A 21,544-nucleotide genomic window follows, 5' to 3' on the forward strand; every position below is an offset into this window, starting at 1 on the left:
TTCTGAAAAGCTGACAGGACATGTAAATCATGTAAGGCTTTTAATGTGAAACAAATGTGGATATAGTGTCGTTTCTCACTGAGTGGATCTTGTCAGTTGTTGAGGTTAAACTGACGAGAAGCGGAACATAGCAGCTTAGTGTGTGTGGGTGTGAGACTGCAGCCAGATTAACACACACACGCACATACTCCTTTATACACACTTTTTCTTATTAACTTTTTAATTTATAAATTCACCAACATGGATCTGGACCCGACTGTCATCATCCCCGCCATCCTCTTCACTGTAGTTGCCATTTATCTCGCATCATCGCTCCTAAGCAAGAAGCCCAACGCCTCCGCCTCCTCAGCCGCGAACAAGAAGCCCAAAGTCGGCTATGGAGACGACATCCCTCCGTCCAGAGATCTGACCGAGCAGCCTGAAGGCTTCCCGCAGCCAGAACCTCCAGCTCCGTTTGTGGAGGATGTCGGAGCTGCAGAGAGCATCCAGGACGTCCCGGTCTTACAAGTTAAGGTAAGATTGATCGACTGATCAGTTACAATATAGTCACATGGAAAAAGATGCCAGGTAACAAACTTGAGCTGCTTAGTTGATTTATTTCTGACATGGCAAGTTACAGTATAAAGAAGAAAAAAAAACAACACAATCTACATTTATGCTAAAGATGTCTGCAGCTACCCTGACAACAACAGTAACCAGCTGATAATGGTATTTTTTTCTTTTTCTTTTTCTTTTTTTCTTTTTTTTTGGATTTTGACATTCAACCAGCAAAACTTGGTGCAAAATATAGTCTAAAAAATAACTTATGGGTTGACATGACTAAAGGAAGAGGTGTGATGTCACAGCTTTGGCATTTTTTAGAAAAGATAAAATGTATCCATCAAGCGAATCAATAATCACTTTTAGTGTTTTTTTTATTGACAGTCTGTGGTTCGAAGAATAATCAATGATTCAAAAATAATTAACAGATTAATCGTTAATGGAAAATTGACTGGAGTTGCAGCCATATGAGCTTGAGTAGCTTAGTGTATAGAAGATGTTTAAAGAATGATTCATGTTCTGCACATATTTATTTGTATTATAGATGCAGGTGTACACCTAATTGTATCAGTTAGTCTTTACCGATGTAGTAGCATTGATTCTGGTCTGACAATGTTGCTGCGACAGTTTTCCATCTAAATTCATTGACATTGATCACAGATGGGACTTACCGGGGACAAAGTAGGACAGTGGCTACTGTTTATCTGATCTGATCGATCAGCTGCTGGGTCACTGTGTTATCAGCTTAGAGTCGTGCTCGTCTTCCCTCCTGACAACCAGTCCTGCTGCCCCTGTCCTCCCAGGTCAGCCAGTGGCTTTGTTACAATACCGATTAGACAGTTTAAACCACCAGCCTCACAAATGGAGTTCCTGCTGTTTAAAGTTGTCAGTCTAAAAACAAACAGACCGGAAGCTCCTAGGAATGTTCATCCCTAGTTTGCAGTTTATCATTTGCTCTCCGTTCACATGTTTTCCTCTTCGATTTATGTTGGGCCTTTCTGGCACCCAAATATAGTCGCTATCTTTTCTTCGCACAGCAGCTGATTACTGCGTTATAATTTGCTTGTGCACACACTGTGAAGCCTTTATGAAAATGTGGAACTGTTTTTTGTGGATTTGAACAATCCACAGTTGAGGCCCTGTGTGAGTCTTCCCTATATATTTGAATTTCTAATGACATTAATGTAGTTATATACCAGAATGTAAATCAAGTGTTTGTTTTTTTGGCAGCAGTAGAGATAATTCCCTTTGAGCATGGCTAGTCTTCAGATCTCTGAGCATGTTGATCCTTATTTGGTGGATCTTTTTGACCCATTTCCACCTCAACTAAAAGAATGTGCCCACCAATGCCGTAATATGGATGCACAACTATATTTGGTGCCAGCCATGAATCCTATATTTGCGCCTATGTTCATGGTGTCACATGTCCAAAATGGTGGGGCACTGTCACAACTGGGATATCTGTGTTATTTAATCCTGCTGATTCAGACAGAAGAGGATGCTTCATTCAGGATGTGTTATACCATCTGCTTTGATGGTTGATGGCTCTATAGGATGAACCAAGGACAGCAGCACCCAGTTTAAAAAGTGGCATGGAGCAACACCAAAAATCTTCATAAAGGGTCTCTGCAGGTTTAGCAGAGTACTTAGAAGACCACGCGTAGTTTACTAAAAGATGTTAGAAGGTGTTACAAATAAAAAAGTGATGTATCAAATGCTGTCTATATGCTACTATAGTGATGTTTGAAACTAAAATGTGATCGTTGTTCCAGTGAGTCATACAGGCTACAGGATTCCTGCTGCATTGGGGAAATTTCTTCAAGCAGTGTACAACGTTAATAAACTAAATTGTATTAGTGTTTCCCAGTGCGCTGGAAGTAAACTAATCAAAAATCAGAAAGAAAAGACCTCTTTGTGGTAAAGATGCAAATACAAATATTTGTAAAGGAAACCAGAGGATTTACATAGATACATACATTTCTACTTTATATGTTACCATGATTGGTGGTTAGTAATTTAATAGTAAGTTAAGTTTTTAAAGTAACTTTTGAAACTAAACCTATTCCCCTTATTGTCCAAAAATCAGCATGTGCCATTAGACCATTTTGGCAATTTTCTTTTTCATTTTCTGTATTTTCTTAATTCATTTTTGACTCCTAATATGAGATTTTTTGTTGTTTAAAAAGCTGTGACTTTCAAGAACTATTAACACTTCATTAAGAGGCTATGGTCCAGGGGCCCCCTGTCCTCTTGGCCCCCTGGACATGTGCCCAGTAGGCTTCAGTAATCTATCCATGCTTAGGCTTTGCAGTTGAGTTATCCTCTATTGTTTTTATATTCACAACCATATCGTGCCAAATAATAAAATCTTCAACAGTTGTACTGATCATTCAACCAGTTTCCACATTTGTCAGTCACTTATTATCAGGAAAGAATTTATACTTCTGATCTTTACATCTGAAATCTCAGTTCACTTTGCCACTGTATTAAATTCACTTCATATTGAGTAAAATAATATAACAACAAGCTGTAACAATGAGATAAGACGTGAGACACTTGTAAGTGGACCACCCAACAAAATTTATGCCATAAAATGTAACTGACATTTGCTCTGAGTGCCAAATATAAACCAAACACCCCATTGTTGTAAAAGTATCATGGACATCAATCTTGTGTCGTGGTGTTAGCGAGCAGCTAAAACGCTGTAGTCCCTCTTCTGCTCTGATAACCTTATTCAGCACACACAGTTTACTTCTCAGCTGTCTGATTTACAGCTGCCGCAGTGCATTATGGTATATTTTACAGTTTTCTTTGTCCACATAAAGGAGGTTACTGTGTTGGTGACCCTATTGAACTGAAACACAGCGACTCTTGTTGTGCTCTTTGTCTGTTATGAATGAAGCTGTGTGGGAGTCGAACAGTTGAAATGAATTTGTAAATGTAACACAAAATCAGACTGTCCTAAATATTTAGACGTAACACATTTCTGTAGATCATAACCTGCCATTATCAACAACAAATATGACAGTTTGTGTGTCAGCTGGTACCACAAACTGTGCCCAGTGGCCGCTTGTGGTACTGCAGGAGCATTTTCTCTATAAAAAAGAAACCTGCAAAACTACTGACCTGACTCCTCAAACTACGAACAAGGCTGGATTTGTTTCTCTTTCTAATATGAAATTTGAATCCATGGCCTTTCCAACACTTTGGAAACGTTACTTTTAACTTTGTTAAAGTGAGCACGACTGTGCAGACGGGGCCAGTGCAGAAACACATTCCTTGCTTATGTCTAAACCACTTATTCCAAAAATTGAAATTATTTTAATGATAATCATGTTAAAATACTTGTGTGTGTTTGTTTCTGATTTGTCTGTTGGATTTAAACTATAACAGATCAGTAGCCTAATAAATTGCATAAACTCTAATTACTAAACTTTCACTCCCAACCTTTGTCTTCTGTACCTGTTGTGGCAGCTTCCTGTTTACATACTTATTACTCTCCAGTTGCTCCCAGGTGCTGAGCTTTTTTTCAGCTCTGTTTAACATTTCTTCTCCCTCGTCATTCTTATAAAATTACAAACTGTTGCTTGTGAAGATACAGCTCCCCTTATATGGAAATGTGAGTGTGCTCACATTATGCAAGTTTGAAGAAGAGATGGTGTTTGAGCCAGCAGCTCTCTACCAGAAGTAAAGATAGTGCGATCGTATCTGTATGTTTCCACTTCACTGCATCTACATCGTTAGTTATCTTCTGTAATTTCCCCAATGTCCTCGTGTTTCCAACATTCATTTTGTGTTCTATCTTATAAATCTTTTTCATTATCCCAAATCTTTGTTGAAAGATCCCAAAATATATTTAATCCCAAATGATTTAAAAGTGCTTTGAAAATGCAGCAGTCCTCCATCCTTGGCCTTGTGGTTTCCTCCCAAATTTGCTGTCATATTTCTCAGAATTTTAAAACTGCCCCCAAACGTTTTTTTTTTCCATCATTTTAAAATTTGTTAGAGAGCTACTTTTGGTCTTCTGACTCTGATACAAATGTGTCATAGCCACAGGCATGTGTGGCATTTACTGACCTCTCATCTCTTTGGATTATGAGCTTGTGAACAGTAGTGAGCTGTTTTTCATTGGACCTCCTCTCTTGTCTGACACACTTCTGCTGGTATTTCCACCTGGCCCAAGGCTGTTCCTGCCTCTCCCTGTGCTCCTCCCTCTGCGGCCTGGTCTGGTCTGGCTCACTACACCACTGCTTTACAGAGCTGCTGGCTATGCCTCAAATCCATGAAAAAAAACTGAAGTCATATCACAGCATCAAAGCAAATCCCTCGGCACAACCACCACTGCTACCACACCCTGTCATCTCCTGCCTCTATCTCACCAGTAACACTTATTTTGGTCTTTTTTGGCCATGCTGCACTAATGCCATTAGGGTACTGAGCCAAGGGATTTATGGTGACTGACAACATTCAAACGACACAGACCGTGTTTTTCAATAAAGGGATCTGAGATGGTCAAGCTATTAAACTACTGTTTAATGTTAAATCGTTAGAAACCTTAAATTAGAGAAACACATTTATTAGTGACCAGATGTAATGAATCTTCTATTTCCTCCACCTTCAGGTGTTTTTGTGTGTGAGTGAATGGGTGCATTGTAGAGATACCGCTTTTTCCCAGACTAAGTACAAGTACTTACATTTTAATACTCGCCAATTACGAGTACTGACACAAGTACTAAACTGTTTTGCTTCTAGTATAAGTTGCTGCACATTAAAATCATCCTCATCAATCAAATACAGTCAGGCAAATCCTTTGGTAATGGAAATTATCACGTATTCTGCTGCCAAAAAACATTGTGGTGTCTAATGTTTTATAAATGGAACAACTTTCACTGAAAAGAACAAAAAGAAAAGGAAAAGAGACGAACAAAGCACGGATTTAGGGAGAGAGGCTGGATAGAGAGGCATGTCTCGCCTTTACTTCTGTTGTCATAAATTATCTTAAAACAACTCAAAACCACAGACGTTTTTGTTTTCACTTCCGCCTACTTGTGGAGGCTATCGTAGTATCAGGTGGAGTATGGGAGACGTGTTATGTATAAGTAGACAAAGGCAGGATCGGGCCCAATGCCTGATATGGTGTGTGCATCAGGAAATCCCTATTTAAGAGGATAAGTTGCAGCCAGGGGCTGCTAATCATCAGCCTTTGCTCAATTGATCACCAGCAGGTCTGCGGCCATTTATAAAAGCAGCAGCAAGTTTTGGCAGTTTGCTGGTCTGGAGCATTCAGCTGTGGAGCACACAGTGCCAAGAGGGACAGACATAAGCAATGGTCTTAGAGAAGAAAACTGTTCCTGCACCACAATCTGGAAAGGGTTAAACCATTTCCAAACTATCTGGAGTTCAGCGTTTTACAGTGAGAACATTCACAAAAAGCATTCAAGGCAGCTGCCAATCTTCCCAGGAGTGAATGTCCCAGCACATTTACCCTAAGGTCAGACTGCTCCTCAGGTTAAGAGCAGGGAGCCCATTGGCCCCTTAGGCCCATTCAGTATCTATCCATGATCAACCAAGTAAAGCTGTTTTTTTATGCCGTGAGTTACAGGTTAAAAATGGAAACATGGTGTCACTGGTTCACCTACAATTTCAGTTTTAGGGTTCCGTGGCCATGTAGCAGTTGGTCATCCTAATTTGAGTTTCAAGTTTTTATTCACTTTTAAACATTATTCTGCTTATTAATTCAATTTCTCACGGAATTATTATTTACTACACGTCCACAAGTCTTGTCAGAAATAGTTTGAGACTGTTGGGTTGACTTTGAAGTAAACACTGTCCATTTGTACACCTGGTGTCTGTCTCTGCAGCCCTGTGCAGCACCGGTGTCCCTGACGGCAGATGAGTTTAGAAAACAGATGGACGTGTGTGGTTGTCTGTTTTCTAAATGTAGCTGGCGTCAGAGAGCTGAGGTAGAGATAAGGCAGAAAGCTCAGTTAACAATGAGTCTACAGTGTTTATATGTAGAGACAGCACAGATGTGTCAGATACTCCCATTAGTGTTTCACCAAGAAAAGAAGCCTGTACCAACAGAGGAACAGCTTGTCGATCTCACATGGTCAGTCTCAGGCTCCTCGCCAACTGGAACTGCTCCCTTTTGTGTTTTCTCGGGTAGTTCAGTAAATTCCCTAAATGCCAGTAGATCTAATGCCCTTCCTCTGCACCCTGTTACTGAGCTAAAATGGCTTTTATTGGAGAAGCACTCAGGGTAATGTTACAGATATAGGGGATATATTTACCAGGAAATGCTTTCAGAGATCATTAAGGCCACACTGACTGGGACTGAATCTACATTAGTATATTTTAAATAATTTTTTCATTTCTAATTATGTCCGCAGGATCAATTCGATTTGTGTTTCTCTCCTTGCAGAAGTTGGTTTCAGTGATTTCATGAATGCTCCTTAATTAATTCATTCCCCAAAGCAGAATGATGGCCGTTGCCTGTAAGAGGGTAGTATTGCACACAATGATCTCATGTATGACTCGCTCACAGAACAAATATATCTGCCCTATTTAGGACAGAAGCAGAAGCTGGGTTACTTGGTTTTGACTAAAAATACAATCACCCTGCTGATTCATGAAGCAATTTAATGAGTCTGTGTTTAGAACCATTGCTCTGAATACATTGTTTTACTTGGCCAATGTGTTTGGTTGTGGAAATTATTTTGGTGTTTTCATAGCTCAGGAATTCAGAGGCAGAGGAAGGGACCAGTGTTTTGCCTAAATGGATACCATTCAAGGTTGAGTGTGAGGGAGGGCAGCTGTGGGATTTAAGGGAACAGGCAGGCCTGATGCATTTCACTGTCTGATCTCTCCTGATGCCCGCAGTTGTCCCTGCAGTGAGTCATCAGACACATAACTGGAACTGTGGCACTGTGCTTTTTGTGTGTGCATTACTAGATACACAGGAGACAGCAAGTTTAGCAAGGAGCTGCAGTTTACAGCTGATGATTGTTTCAGCTGCCTCATCACTCAACATATACATATGATCCCATCCCAAGAAGTGTGGCTGATAAAAAATGTACTATATCTTACATGATAAGCATTAAACAAGAAAAGATCCACACTGGAATAAATCATTTCTATAAAATTGTCCTGAAAAGACAGCAGCATCGCAAAGAATAACAACATAGACGTTACAATATACTGTGTGACAGACTTAAAAGGAATCCGGTTAAAAAAGATTCTCAGTCAATGTTCGGCAAGTTTTTACTTCTGTCCGATAAATAAACTGCTTTTTAACCTTTATTTTTCAGGCAGTTCCAGTATCATCATCAGAACCTGCCCCAGAACAAGTAAAACTATCTGAACCTGCCCCAGAACAAGTAAAAGTATCTGAAGCTGTCCCAGAACCAGTGAAAGCACCTAAACCTGTCCTGGAACCAGTGAAAACACCAGAGCCTGTCCCACAACCAGTAAAAGTACCTGAAACTCTCCCAGAACCAGTAGAAACAGAACTTGTACCAGACCCTGATACAGCACAAGAAGTTGCTGCAATACCAGAACCTACCCAAGAGCCAGTGTCAGTACCGGAACCTGTCCCAAAACCAGCTGCAAACCAAGAACCAGAATCTGCACTTGAACCAGTCCCTGAACTCGTACCCAAATCAATCCCAAAACCAGAGCAATTGGTCAAGTCTGAACCAGGATCTGAAGCAGTCCCACAGCCACTGGATGGAACTGAAAAACTCAATGAGGAATCTTTACCTGAGTTGATCACTGACTCTACAGAAGATGACCTTCTAACTCCCGAACCTATCGTAGAGGCATCACCTTTTCCAGACGTCGAACCTGACCAAGACACCATCCTCAACAATGGTAAGACTCAAACATATGTAAGTTGTGTTTTTTTCTTCAGTTTTTTTCTCCTATTGACTTATATTAAATAATGTGGTAAAGACAGATTCAGAAAAAAATGGGGATTTCAAAACCGCAATTATCAACTTTTTCTCCATTTTGTTTACAAATTGTACTAGTAAAACCTCTTTGCTGTTTTTAATTGTTGAGAATATACACACAGATGCTGTAGACTTGATATACATGGAATAATAACTTTATGGATTCAACCTATGAAAACTTGACATAAAGATCAATGGCTGATTATTCACCAAGCAGAAAATCCGCTTGGGAAACATTGGGACATGCAGTGCCTTATTTTCCGATGAAATACATATGCTAAACATGCCAGCATTAAGATTCATTTTAATTAGTACATTTAAACTATTAATTAAATAATATGATATTTACTGAAACAAAGACAGCCTCACATAATGACCAGACCAGTTATTTACAGTTAGTGTCCTCCACCGACAAGGAATCTAATGAGAGAGAGTGTGTGTGTGTGTGTGTACTGTATCAGTGGAAGTGTTTCCATGCTTAGAGATCAAGCAGCCATCAGGTTCAGAAGGATTATACTTAATGATAATTAACCTCGAATGGTCAGTCAGGCACTTGGATGCCCTGACAGCCGGTGTCCAAATTGACAATATGCTTGATGTCCCTTCCACTTCTGCAACAGCAGGAAGAGCAACATGTGTATATACTTGTCTGTGTGTGTGTGTGCTGTACATTTATGCGCAGTTTATTTACAGTACAAAGTACTACATCTTAAAATGACAAACTTTTTTAAAAATACATTAACCCTCTCATAAGAAGTGGTCCATAGTCCTGAACAGTTAACATTTTTACAAGCTCTATCTTAGATTACACATGAGTAGTAGCCTAATGTAAGTACTGCAACACTAGTCTACACAGAGAAAATTAATATGAACTCATTGGAGTTCATATTTTCATTGAGAGACACCAATGTAAAACTCGCAGTAGGAGGGAGGATTGCACAGAATAGGATGAGCATCACCTCAGGACCAGAATCAACACTTTACCTTCACCTGAAAGTCAAAGGACAGTCTTTTAAAGACAATAATGCACATAATTTGGACAGAGACGTGACACAATCTCTGTCTTTTTATCCGTGTTGCTTTTTCATTATTTCCCAGAAGTTTAAGACCACGTCACACATCCATCAGGGGGACAACTCATAACAACCCGTTTTGGGTAAAACAAAATATGCTGTTGCTTGAGCATATGACTAATAGATGAGTAAGACAATGCAAATAGATTTTTGACACAAATGTGGGTAGACTGTTTGTGATCCTTTTTTTAGGTGTAAAAATGATCATATGATATTTGCTATCACTAAGTAAAAAAAACTGTTGTGGGGGGACAGTCATGTTGTGTATCTCTTATGTTTCAGATGATGATAAAGTGATGTTCGCTTCAGGAAAGAAACAGAGCAAGTTTGAGACGCTGATGACCAAGGATGAGATCGAGGAGGAACAGAGGTCAGTTTAAACTGTATCCCGACTTTGAGATGGTGGTGATATCGTAGCATCCTGTGCATGCTAACAAACACACAAAAACACTCCCTGCTTCCTGCCATTTTAGTGTTTTTTTTTGTTTGTTTTTGTTTCATCCTTGCATGAAAAGAAAGGCAAGCTAGTCTGAAAGAGAGCTGCTTTCCAATAATCTTAGAGGTGGAGGAGCGTCTGCAGTGTACATATATTTTTGCATCCTTTGGCAGTACAAATTCACAGGTTTCTCTCAGCACCTGGAATAAATACTGTAGTTGTCGGCGTTGCATAGTATTCTGCAGGTCTGATATGGATGAAGCCTGAAACCTTTCACCCATGAAAACTAAACAAAGGTTTCAAGTTAGAAATCCCAAACTATATATATGACTGTGGATGCAACCTAATAATTATATTTTTAAAAAGGTCTTTAGAGTGGATCCTGACAAGTTCATACCAAGTCCAATAGTTGCAACGTGTCAGTCAAACAAATGTGATGCAGTCGGGATAAAGCCTGAGCTTATTTAAATTGAATGAGCGGAAGTGTAAAACTGTCATGTGTCTGTTCTTAGGGCTGTGAGAAGTGGCAAAAATATTATTACTCTATTTTTTAATATATTTATTGATATTGATAACTATCAATATATACAATTAATAACAGATTCAACATGTTAGACTTCAAATATATATACTATAGTACAGTATCTGTACTGTAACACCAGCTACAGAGACACTTTGACTTAACCATCACCTTTCTCGTGGGACAGGCTATATTTTTATTGTAAGAACTGAACTAACCTGCTGCCGTTCAGTTTGCTCATTTTAACCAGTAAATGCAGCTGTCTGGACAAAATATAAATGAGCCTGCTATTGCAGCTGTTTAGTAAGCGACATTACCATTTTCTAATAATAGCATCAGAGTTTAGCCCATTTTTCCAACGTGAGGGTTCAGGAGTTACAAGTTATCCACTAGCTGGTGTGGCCACATGTTTTTTTACACATTCACACACAGACATCATGATCTCCTTGCTAAAGAGGAGAGGAACCATCTAACTTGTTATCAGTGCACAGTTCAAAAACACTGCACAATTCGAGAACTATATATATATATATTTTTTTTTTTGTTTGTTTGTTTTTTTTTTTGGGGGGGGGGGGGGGGGTTTCAGAAGATCACAACAACAAAACACCACAACATCATATCTGTAGTAAAAAAAAATTCCAGGTCCAGACCTGACACCCTTTAAAGAAAATATGAAGGTGAAAAAACAAAAAACATAAAATCTAGCAAACAATGGGAAAAATGTTGCCTGTAAAACTAAATGTTTGTCTGCCCAGTTGCAGAACAGTGTGCCAGTAGAAGAGGAGGTGTGGCAATATAATGGAAAACATGGTTCTGTCCAAATGTTTTGAGGAGTGTTGCTGGCATCAAATTCAAAATAGGCTAATATTTTGACATTTTTTTACATGTATTTTTATGGCCTGAAGGTTGGGGAGTATGATTTCAGTATGGATGCACCCTGAGTGGTAGGGGGGACGACCATTTTAGGTGTAGACAAGAGGAGAGAGAAAAAGTTGATGGAGCAGGTGAGAGGATCAGGATCCAGACAAATGGAGGGACCAGGAAGATGGCTGGAGACCAAGTTAACAGGATGGTGGGGTACCAGAATTGAGTGGGAGGTTGCTGATGGGTGCTGTGTTATTTCTGTAGATGAACTCAGGGAACAGGTGAGTACTTTTGTAGCAGGGAAACAGATATATCAAAGTTCAAATATCAATGTTTAAAGTCTATATATTTAAGTAAAATATTTAGAGTTCAAGATCTGATACACGATCCAAAATCCAGATATTTTCCTGTTTCAAACAACAGGGTCGGTATAAGCAATCCAACAAATAAGTAGTGGGGACTTACCACACAGGAATTCTGGAAGTATGGGCTACAGACGGACAATGTGATGAGTCAGCAGCCAGGTAGCAGGCAGGTAAAAGGCAGACAGGTTAGCAGCCTAGCAGGTAATACACAACCAGGTTTAGCGAGAGGCTTCAGGCAGGTGATAGTAGACAGATAAACCGATTACCAAGATCCAAACGAAAGATTCACTAAGGTAACACAGAGCCAATCTGGCAGATGTGTTGAGAGGAACAGGTAAAAACAATCAGGAGAGGTGAAGTTGCCGGAATGAACTATGGAACAGGAAATGAGGTAGAGCGGCTACAAAATAAAAGCCAGGAACAGTTTGTATGTCCTGAAATTGGCTGTTCTGTTCCCCTTTGTCCCTGTAGATTTACATAGACAGCAGCCTGTGTTCTTCGTTCATTTCTTTTATCAAGACCTCCTGAGGCCTGAACCGCAAGTGAATAGAGTAAGGTCTTATATAATCCGCTGTTACATATGGGCTGTGTCTATTAGAGGCTTCTGTTGTGGCGAGTCTGAAGCCTGAAGGTGGACAAAGTTTTTTTTTTTTAATCTCAGAAAAGAGTGTGAGTGAGGAGATTGAGCACCACAGATAGACTTTAGAGTTGTGCTTGCTTTCTTGTTTTTTTGTCAGTATGGGGAGTGAGAATCGGCAGCTCTCTGATTGGACCACAGAAGCTCTTAAAATATTTCTGTGTTTTGGCAGCGCTATCTTATTTTCTTTCTGTTAAGTTTTAAGAGCAGCAGAGGAGAAAAGTCTCTGCTCTCCATTGTCTTTATTGCCCTTCACATCTCCAGTCTGACTTGTGTCTTGGGGCCAAATGACGTCACAGATGAGTAAATACTTCTCCAGCAGAGGGACGGTGTTTGTTGCTGAATAGTATCCAAGCTCCTGCTCTTAGCTCGTGTGAATGATGCCCCTGCCCACTCTAACAGTCTGGTTCTTGCCTTTCAGTTCCACATACCTACTGTACATGTTACCTTCCACCAGCTCCAGCTTTTTATCCAGTCCAACCCCACCAATGCCCTCAACTAAGGCTGGGTATCAAACCTTCATACTTGAGGACAGACTAATGTGACAGCTTCTAGTAGCATGTGACATTCTTTAAAGCACTTGAAAATATGAAATCCTGTGTAAACTCAAACACCTAAATAACTTTATATGTTGTGAGCATACGATTGACCAACACTGAGTGATGCATTCACTAGTTTCACGACAGGCCAACATTAACATCTGGAAACAGTCACTTCCACAGAAATGTCACAAATGCTGATCTACACTTACATACAGTATCATGTGTGTGTTAAGGTGTATTCTTGCCTACTCAGGTTCTGATTGCATCAGAAAATATAAATAATTTAAGTTGTACTGCATAGTGGCTGTGAAATGACTTGTGCATACAAATTATTATTTGACATGATCCATATGATGTTTTGATGTTATTTGTGATGAGGTCCAGCAGAGGGCAAAATTCAAATTCAAATCTCTTGCCCTTCTGATCAGTATTTCAGTAAACTGAGCTATGGATGTTTGCTTGGACAAAATAAGTGATACAAGTGAGCAAAGCACTGCTAATCAGACAGTAACAACACAGAACCATGTCATAAGCACGGTTTGAAGGTATTCTACTGCTTTATTAAATTAAGCATGCCATATGTAGCAAGTTATGTGGGTTAATGTTTTAAAATTAAAACATTATTCAAACTTAATTTTTGAAAAAAGTGACAGCTCCATAACATAGATTCATACGATACTCAGCCTTTCTTTAGATTTAAACAGGTCATATTATCTCTTTTTTTTTCATATTATTAGTTGTAACTTAACTGTTATTATTATGATAATTGTTCATATTAAACAACACCAAAGTTTCGAAATGCCAGTGAAATGTATGTAGAAGAAATCACACAAAAACTCAAATCTCCCAAAATGTTTTCGCTGCCTCGCCAATCTGCTCCATCCACTGGCAGATTTCTCCAGTCTGGCCATTCAGAACAGAGTGGATTTGAGGTGAGGGAGGTCTTAAAGAGACAGGAGCTAAAATGAAAGTACTGAATAAAGGCCTATAATGATAAATAAAGATAAATAAAGCACTGTTTGGAATTGCAAATTGTCCAAAACTGTCTTAGTAAAATCTAAACCTACATTTATGTATATAATATGGCCTTTTTAACTTGCACACCTGGATTGTGCCTTTGCCCTGGTTCATGCATGACACCCCAGTTTTTGTTAACTTTTTATATTTTTTGCCAAAACATAATTGTGGATACATGGAGCTGTTTGTGTCTTTACTCTTTGTGAGTCAGTCTGTGCGAGTGTCTCACTGCCTCCACCTTTATCTTTTCAGGATAGAGCTTACATCAGATTTTACCTCCCTTTAATCAACCTCAGCAGACACAAACAATGTGTTAGGAAGCACATGGTAAGGTGATGTTTCTATTGAATAACCTCTCAGACCCCAGCTTCACCTGAACCTTCAGTCGTCCCCATAAATCAACCCTGACAAAATCCATAATTTCTAATAAACCTTACATTTATTCATGTTGTTAAGTCATTTACATTGTGTAGTGTATGTAATGATTTAACTATTTAACTCTAACTCTCATCCCAAACGAACCTTAACACAACCAGATAAATATTAAGTGGGTATATTTTATTTTAATTATGTATCCATTATATTTATTAGATTTGAAGTTCCCTCTTTAAAAATTCCAGTAAGTAATTCTAAGTTGTGTGCGTGCTATTGAAAAACATGATTGGCTCAAACATTGAAATGTTTCTTTAGGCTTCACAATTGATATTGGAATTGGGGTATGTGTTCAAGTGGAGTCATATAAATCGTATGAATCCCACAGAATGGCCAGCACACGAATATGGCAGCATTTACAGGATCGACACATTGATAATGATTATTGGCACATTGAAGTATGGAGTGTTGTAATCACTATTAGATAACTGACAAAAACATATCTATCATTTGTTTTAACTGGAGCCATGTGTAGCTGTTCAGTGCTTGGCCAAAAGGGGTCAAATCAGTTCACACAGTGTCATGCAGCTGTTGGACCAGCAGCAGCAGTATGTTACAGTCCAGCGCTCCAGATGGAGGCTGGTTTCGGATCTTGCTTTATCCTCTTATTATTCAACTGCTCTTAACAGACTGAACATTAAACCAGTGTGTCCTCAGTCCTGCTGCTTCATCCTGGAGCTTAAACCTCCCAATAGGAAGACAGAGAGGACAAAAAAGTGCCTGAGATGGAGGGAAACAGCCAATGTGGGTCATATATGCTCAAGGCATAAATACAGGAAACACAAAAGATCCTCTAAGAACCTTCTCGAGGCTTTTGTGGGAAGAACAAAGCATATTTTCTCAATGTCAGTGCTGATGTCAGATTGTGAAAACAATCAGACAATAAGAAAATGCTAGAATTCTTCTAAACAGAATTTGTAATGGCATAAAATATAACACAGCAACACAATCCACAGTCCAAAAACATGCCAATAATTATTAATTAACAGGTTAATTGGTGACTCTAAATTGGCTGCAGGTGTGTATGTGAGTGTGAATGATTGTCAGTCTGTATATGTGGTGCTGTGTTACAGGATACAGGAGACCTGTGCAGGGTGGACCCTGCCCCTTGCCCTGTGATAGCTTACTGTACATACAGATAACAGAATATGTAATAGTCTTTGCTAGATGGTGCAGTTAGCAGAAGACATTTATGATAAAGTATAAAATAAATAATGATCTCTAAAACATGCAAAAGTTTAAGGTTTAAGATTATTTTAGCGTCTGTAGCAGAAAACATGCAGTGGTTTAAAAATATGCTTCTTTTTGAGACCATGCTGCTGCATTAGGTTTTATTCTAACATACTGATAATATGTCATTTCTAAATCAGCACAAGTGAGAAACACAGCAGCTAAAACTGTTGCCACAGATTTACCGGCTGAATTCCATGGGTGTGGACTTTTATACCAGTGCAGCTGTGATTTTTGGAGCCACCTGCCAAGTTGTCTAAAAGCTTCATATCGGCGCTGTGTTAATACATACCTCAGATTCTGCATGTCAACAGACTCGCTGAAAGATATTTACAGTCATCTCTCCGTCTTTGCCTTCATCAGTTGCAGTAAATCGCTAACTTTGCATTATTGATGTTATTATTTTTTATTAGCGCTTAATGCAAGGATCTTCCTTCTTGTACTTGAGTGCCCTCTGCAGGACAGATCCTGGTATTACATATGAAATGCCTTCACATTTTCCTTAATGTTCTGTCAGATTGAAGGACATGCAGTACCCTGCAAATCAAATCACTTTTTTATTTAATACACTGACTACATCCAGCTGCTTTGTGCCTCAGTCTCATGCTGTAGTGGTTCTGGTGGTGCTAGCGTTCTTTATTCACTAAGCTTCTGTCCAGCTGTGCTGCTCATCTGCTAACCCTGCATGCATCCCACTCGTACTGCAACTAACGGTGAGTGCTGATTCTCAGATCTGGACTCCTTAAAAGAAATACACCAGCTGTGAACTGATGAAATCACACACACACACACACACACACACACACACACACACACACACACACACACACACACACACACATAAGAACAAGAGAAATTAACAAATTAAAAATGATACAAAAATCAATTGTTAAACATATTTGTAAAAGTCACCAAGTAGCATCAACAGTAAAATAACACTCAATTAAACACAATGAATGAAGGTATGTAATAAATATGATATTTGATATGTATAAGACTGCATATAACATAGAAAATATGATGTTATAATAAACATAGTGTATGTGACATAGGACATAGTAAAGTTCCGCTGAAATAGCTGTGGTTTAGTCCACTGAGACCAAAGAATATAATCATATTCGAAAATGACATGAAACATAAAAGCTTTATCTCGAAAAATGTAGATATATCTAAGGATGAATATCAGTGTCCATTAATTAGAAGGCTGCTGGACGATAAATCTGTCCTCTGTCCTTGTGCTCTCATCCGTTCACATCTGAAGTGACTCTGTGTGGGGATTTGTGTGGTGAATAATTCTACCCTGATTTTAAAGGATCATACCTGTGGGTAAAGGAAGTACTCTGATGTTTTATTAATTAGGTACAGTAGTAATACCACAGTATGGAAATACAAGTAGGAGTAAAGGTCATGCATTCAAAGTTGACATATTATTATGCAGTATTCCCTAACATTAGAATTACTTTGATTTGATTAACATTGAACAGTTTGTGAGTATATCCTTGGATGATTGTATATTTAATTATTAATAATCAAACGTAATATTATTAATCAAAATTTGTAAGAAACTCAGATTAGATCAATGTAGAGGTAAAAGGCATCAGTAATTTGTGTGTCTGTAATGTAGGTGACTACAAGTAGGAAGTTTTAGGAAATGGCAATATGGATTTACATGTTTTAATAATCTTTATCTTTTCATAAACGTTTTAGCCAAAATGCCAAACACATCATAGCCACAGTTTCTCCACTGTGACACGTTGCTGTTTTTGGCTCTAATCAGATCCACACACCAGCAACCAGATGGAAATTCTTATTTGTGGTGATACTAATTTATCTAACACACCTATTTATGAAAATAAAAATAATAGTTTGTTGCAGGTCATTTCTTTCCGTAGAGTCTTACTTCAACAAATCTATTGCACATTTTCTGATGCTTACACTTTATATAAATTAATTTACAGGTCATTTTTATAATGTACAACATGATTTGCAGATTGGGTACTTGTAATATGAATTATTAGTGGTTTGGAATAAAACCCCAAGGAGGGTCCTATATACTGTAGTTGTGTTGTACTAGTACATTTATAAAAACACAGAAACTAATTTCCTACCTTTTCTCTTCTTTCAGAGCACCTGAATGATCCAAGACTTCCAACTCCCCTCAGCTTCCTTTTTATTTTCTTTCAGCTGATCTGTACAGATGGACAACACTATATGAAGATCATAATACCAGCTGCGTAGTTTGAGTAGTTCATTAAAGATAAGCTTGTCTTTAATTTAGTTCTTTTTCTGGTGTCAGAGCTTTACACCACTGTGCCTTTAGGAAACTGCATTTTTATCTGTCTTCTTTTGTGTTAAAGGAAGAATTGTACACATTGAACATTAAAAAGTGAAAACATGAACAGAAAATGTATGTGGTTATTGTGATTTCAGAGCAGAGGAAGGATTGTGTAACATATGAGCTAATAGGTTTAAAAACTCTTAACATAGTTGATCTTAATCCAAATGAATTCTTGTCTACGAGTCCAAAACACTTAAACTGCAGTCAGCTGGTTTCTTTCTATTGTTTTTAGATGAATAAATTTAGGCTAAACGTTGACCAAACAATTCAAAAAATAAATCCTTGGAGTAAACATCTTCCAGCTTCAGTTTTAAAACATGTTTAGTGTTTTGAGTTTTTCTGACTTAAATGTCTCACATGTGATAATTGTGTGAAATGTTAATTGTGTTTGTGCTGCTATATGATTTTTGGAGGCTTTTATTCATTTTGGCTTATTAAAAGAGACATTTGTCAAATATCTGATGTGTTTTCTCATTACACAGTGCTATAAGATGTTGGTATTCTTGGTTAGATACTTAAATTCATGAAAGCCCTGTTTTATTTAGTTTATTTAGTTTACTTTAAGGCATTTTATGTACACATAAGGTTTTAACATTTTGATAAGATAATCAATTTTTCAGCTACAAAAAGTAGCATTCTAAAACATTTTTGAGAATGTCCAATGTTAGATTTATCGTGTGTGTGTGTGTGTGTGTCTGTGTGTGTGTGGGGTGATTGACTTCCCAGGGTGCAACGGGAGCAGCTGGCCGCCATCTTCCAGCTGCTTAGGGAGAAGCAGGAAGTGTTGGGAGAGATGACAGAGGGAAAGATGGAGGAGCAGCTGAAGCTCTACTCCCTATGAGATGCCGTCCATCCTCTTTGGGTGACCATCATTACTTCTAATGTTCACCTCTGACTGTCAGCTGAGGTGGACAGTTCCCATGGAAACACAAACTCACAAAACCTGAATGTAAAATACTGTAGGAAAGTTTTCACTTCTCACTGTTAATTCATACTTTTTGTGTTTTGTCTTTTGCTTCTGTCTTGTCAATAGCAATAATGGTACAACAGAAAACTAACATTTAAATACTCTGGTACAATCAAAACTCCTGCAGCTGGTAAAGATAGATAGTACTTTATATACAGTTGTGTAGTTTGACAGTTTTGCCACAGGGTCAATAAAGTCTTACCTCAACCTGTAATACCCATATCTTGATTTATTGATTTTACTAAATCCTAATCATAAATTTACTGCAGGAATATCATTGTGCCAAAATATACCAGAAAGTAGCTTGTGTGTGCAGCAGCTGCTCGTAGACATGTTTTTGAGGTGTTTGAAAAGAAAGGCAGATAAAGAAAATCACTTCTAATCACAATAATCACAAACAAATCACAAGTTTTTCCACCCTTATACTAAAACTTTGCTGAAGCACATTCTGATTTTATGACAGCATTCAGTATTTAAGGAGTCCATCATGGCACAACTTGCCTTGGAAATCTTTGCCCATTCTAAATCTGTCAGACTGTGAGGGCCTCTCCTGTGGACGGCCCTGTGCAGGTCATTGATTTTCACTTGTGTTCAAGTCGTGGTTCTTGCAGGGCCATTCCAAGACTCTGATTCTCTTCTGGTGAAGCCATTTTTTTCCTTGTTTGGAGGTATCCATTAGGTCGTCATCGTGCTGAGAGGCAACATTTCCCTTCATTGTGAGCTCTTTAGCAAAAACAAGGAGGTTTTGGGCTAAAAATTGACTGATATTTGGAGCTGTTGATGATTCCTCTCTATCTTGACTTCACAGTCCAGGTATGAGGAGTATGTGAGACTGTTGCCACATGTACTGTGGTACACAACCAGTACTTGGAAGAAATTCCTGCAGCCCCTTAGGCCTCTTGACAACCCCCTGGACCAGTTTTCTTCTTGTTGTTTTATCCATTGTGGAGCGATGTCCAGTTGTTAATTAAGTCACTGTTGTACCATATGTTTTCCACTTGTTGGGAACCATCTCCACTGGATTCCATGGTAAATTTAATGTTTTCGAAATTTTTAGGTACTTTCTCCAAACTGATACCTTTGATACTTCGTAGAAGACTGTGACTTTTGCTGTAAGAGTTAACTAAGTTAAAAGATCAGAAGGTGTCCCGCACATTGATTTGGCATTAGTTTTTACGCTAGATGCCCTGGGGACTGAGACTAAGGTCACCCTTGATGGCTGGGCAGCGTCACACCTGTTGGGCGGGATTCGACCTGCAGCCGTCTGCATCTCAACCCAATGCTCTACCACTAAGTCAACGGGCCCCTTTAAGAGTGAAACTGAGTGCATGGCGGTGTGATCTATGTATTAAAATATTTATCTGTTGGTAACCTTTTATGATATAGGTGAAATGGTCATGTTGTCTTATGATGTTACGCTTATCATTTTGGATTGTCCTCTTAGGTCTGTGATAATAGACACGCAAAAGAAGACGTTTTTCTCACAGACCACCTTGTCAGTGCCACCCTGCTGCAGAAGGGCTTGTTTAATCAGTGGAAGACCTGCTAAAGATCCACATCAGCCTCAGCATGAACACAGCTGAAGCTGAGAGATACTTCTCTGCCTTGTGAAGAACCAGGACAGACTGAATATGTTGACTAAACAGTCAATGGAAAAGACGCTGATGACTGAAATCACTGACTTTACTATTTATTTACATTATATTTCTGACTGTCTAGGTTTCTCTTCCTGGGCAGTAGGAGCTTAGACCAGCTGACCCTGTAGCCTATCAAGTACAGTAGGTTTAGCCAAGTTCCTTGCTGCTGGACTGATTTGTTATGCTCAGCCTCACCCTGGAACATTGTGGTGTTGTGATTTGGTTTGAAAATGTGGCGTGTGAAGCTGCAACTAGTGAGGAAGTGTCTACAGAGACAGCACAGTGTGGGGAGTGGAAGGTGTGGTGGAGCATGTGATGATATAAATGCAGGTAAAACATTTTTTTTAATGCCTCTCTTCGTCACACAAATTAATGTAGAACATCTAAATAACATAACTAACCATCCTAAGCGAAGTTCTACTCACAGTGTTGCCTAAGACTCAAGAAAAAGGTGGCAATTTCCAGGTTTTCTGCATAAATGTGTCCAAAAGTTTTTTTAGCTTTAAAAAAACACAAACAGTCATGATCTTTCAGGTAATTGTTAAACTTAAAATGACACTGGAAAAAGTAATGGCAATTGACGTCTGACGTCTCTAAACATTAACTGGAGTCAGGTGTTGTATTGTTTATTTCGTGACTGGACTTATTGTTTGGAATCTAATTAATATACAATAATATGACTTTATATCAGGTAAAAAACAGCATATGATCATTGTAAAAAGCTCACATCTTTACCAGCTGTGATAAAAGTGATAAACACAAAGATACCCCAATAATTAAATGCAATAAAATCCTATTCATAAATGTAAAAAGGGGCCATTCATTGATTAAGTGACCCCCCCTACCTGTGGTCAGGTAGCAGGATGCCTTGTCACTCTGGTAGTCATCACTTCCAGCTAGCAGAGAATTTATTTACTTCCTGTTTGTATTTTATTCAGTTTTATACTGATACTTCAGGTTTTTTTGTGTGTAATTTTTTTGGTTTGGTACTTTTTTG

At 38.6% G+C, this 21,544-nt stretch overlaps 1 protein-coding gene across 4 annotated transcripts; it reads left to right on the top strand.

The window, feature by feature from the left end:
• The first annotated feature begins 87 nt into the window (after window positions 1–87).
• On the top strand, window positions 88–19,047 carry si:ch73-366l1.5 (FILIA-N KH-like domain-containing protein). 4 transcript variants are annotated; one of them, XM_067476115.1, is made up of 5 exons: window positions 89–513; window positions 7,848–8,409; window positions 9,845–9,932; window positions 14,196–14,270; window positions 17,731–18,400. In XM_067476115.1, the coding sequence occupies exons 1-4, from the start codon at window positions 241–243 to the stop codon at window positions 14,227–14,229; spliced, it is 957 nt and encodes a 318-aa protein (XP_067332216.1). In that variant the 5' UTR covers window positions 89–240; the 3' UTR covers window positions 14,230–14,270; window positions 17,731–18,400. The 4 variants fall into 4 exon arrangements, with proteins under 4 accessions (XP_067332215.1, XP_067332216.1, XP_067332217.1 ...); XM_067476116.1 differs by having other exon boundaries at window positions 14,535–17,805; XM_067476114.1 differs by lacking the exons at window positions 14,196–14,270; window positions 17,731–18,400 and adding an exon at window positions 18,670–19,047 and having other exon boundaries at window positions 88–513.
• Window positions 19,048–21,544: the final 2,497 nt, after the last annotated feature.

This window comes from Channa argus, chromosome 15 (assembly GCF_033026475.1).
Source record: "Channa argus isolate prfri chromosome 15, Channa argus male v1.0, whole genome shotgun sequence".
NCBI lineage: Eukaryota > Metazoa > Chordata > Actinopteri > Anabantiformes > Channidae > Channa > Channa argus.

Excerpts from the sequence above, each read along its gene's own strand:
- si:ch73-366l1.5 (XM_067476114.1), top strand. The coding sequence starts at position 241 with ATGGATCTGGACCCGACTGTCATCATCCCCGCCATCCTCTTCACTGTA. Across the intron at positions 8,410-9,844 it reads AGACACCATCCTCAACAATG|ATGATGATAAAGTGATGTTC; the intron begins GTAAGACTCAAA and ends CTTATGTTTCAG. Across the intron at positions 9,933-18,669 it reads GAGATCGAGGAGGAACAGAG|GGTGCAACGGGAGCAGCTGG; the intron begins GTCAGTTTAAAC and ends TTGACTTCCCAG.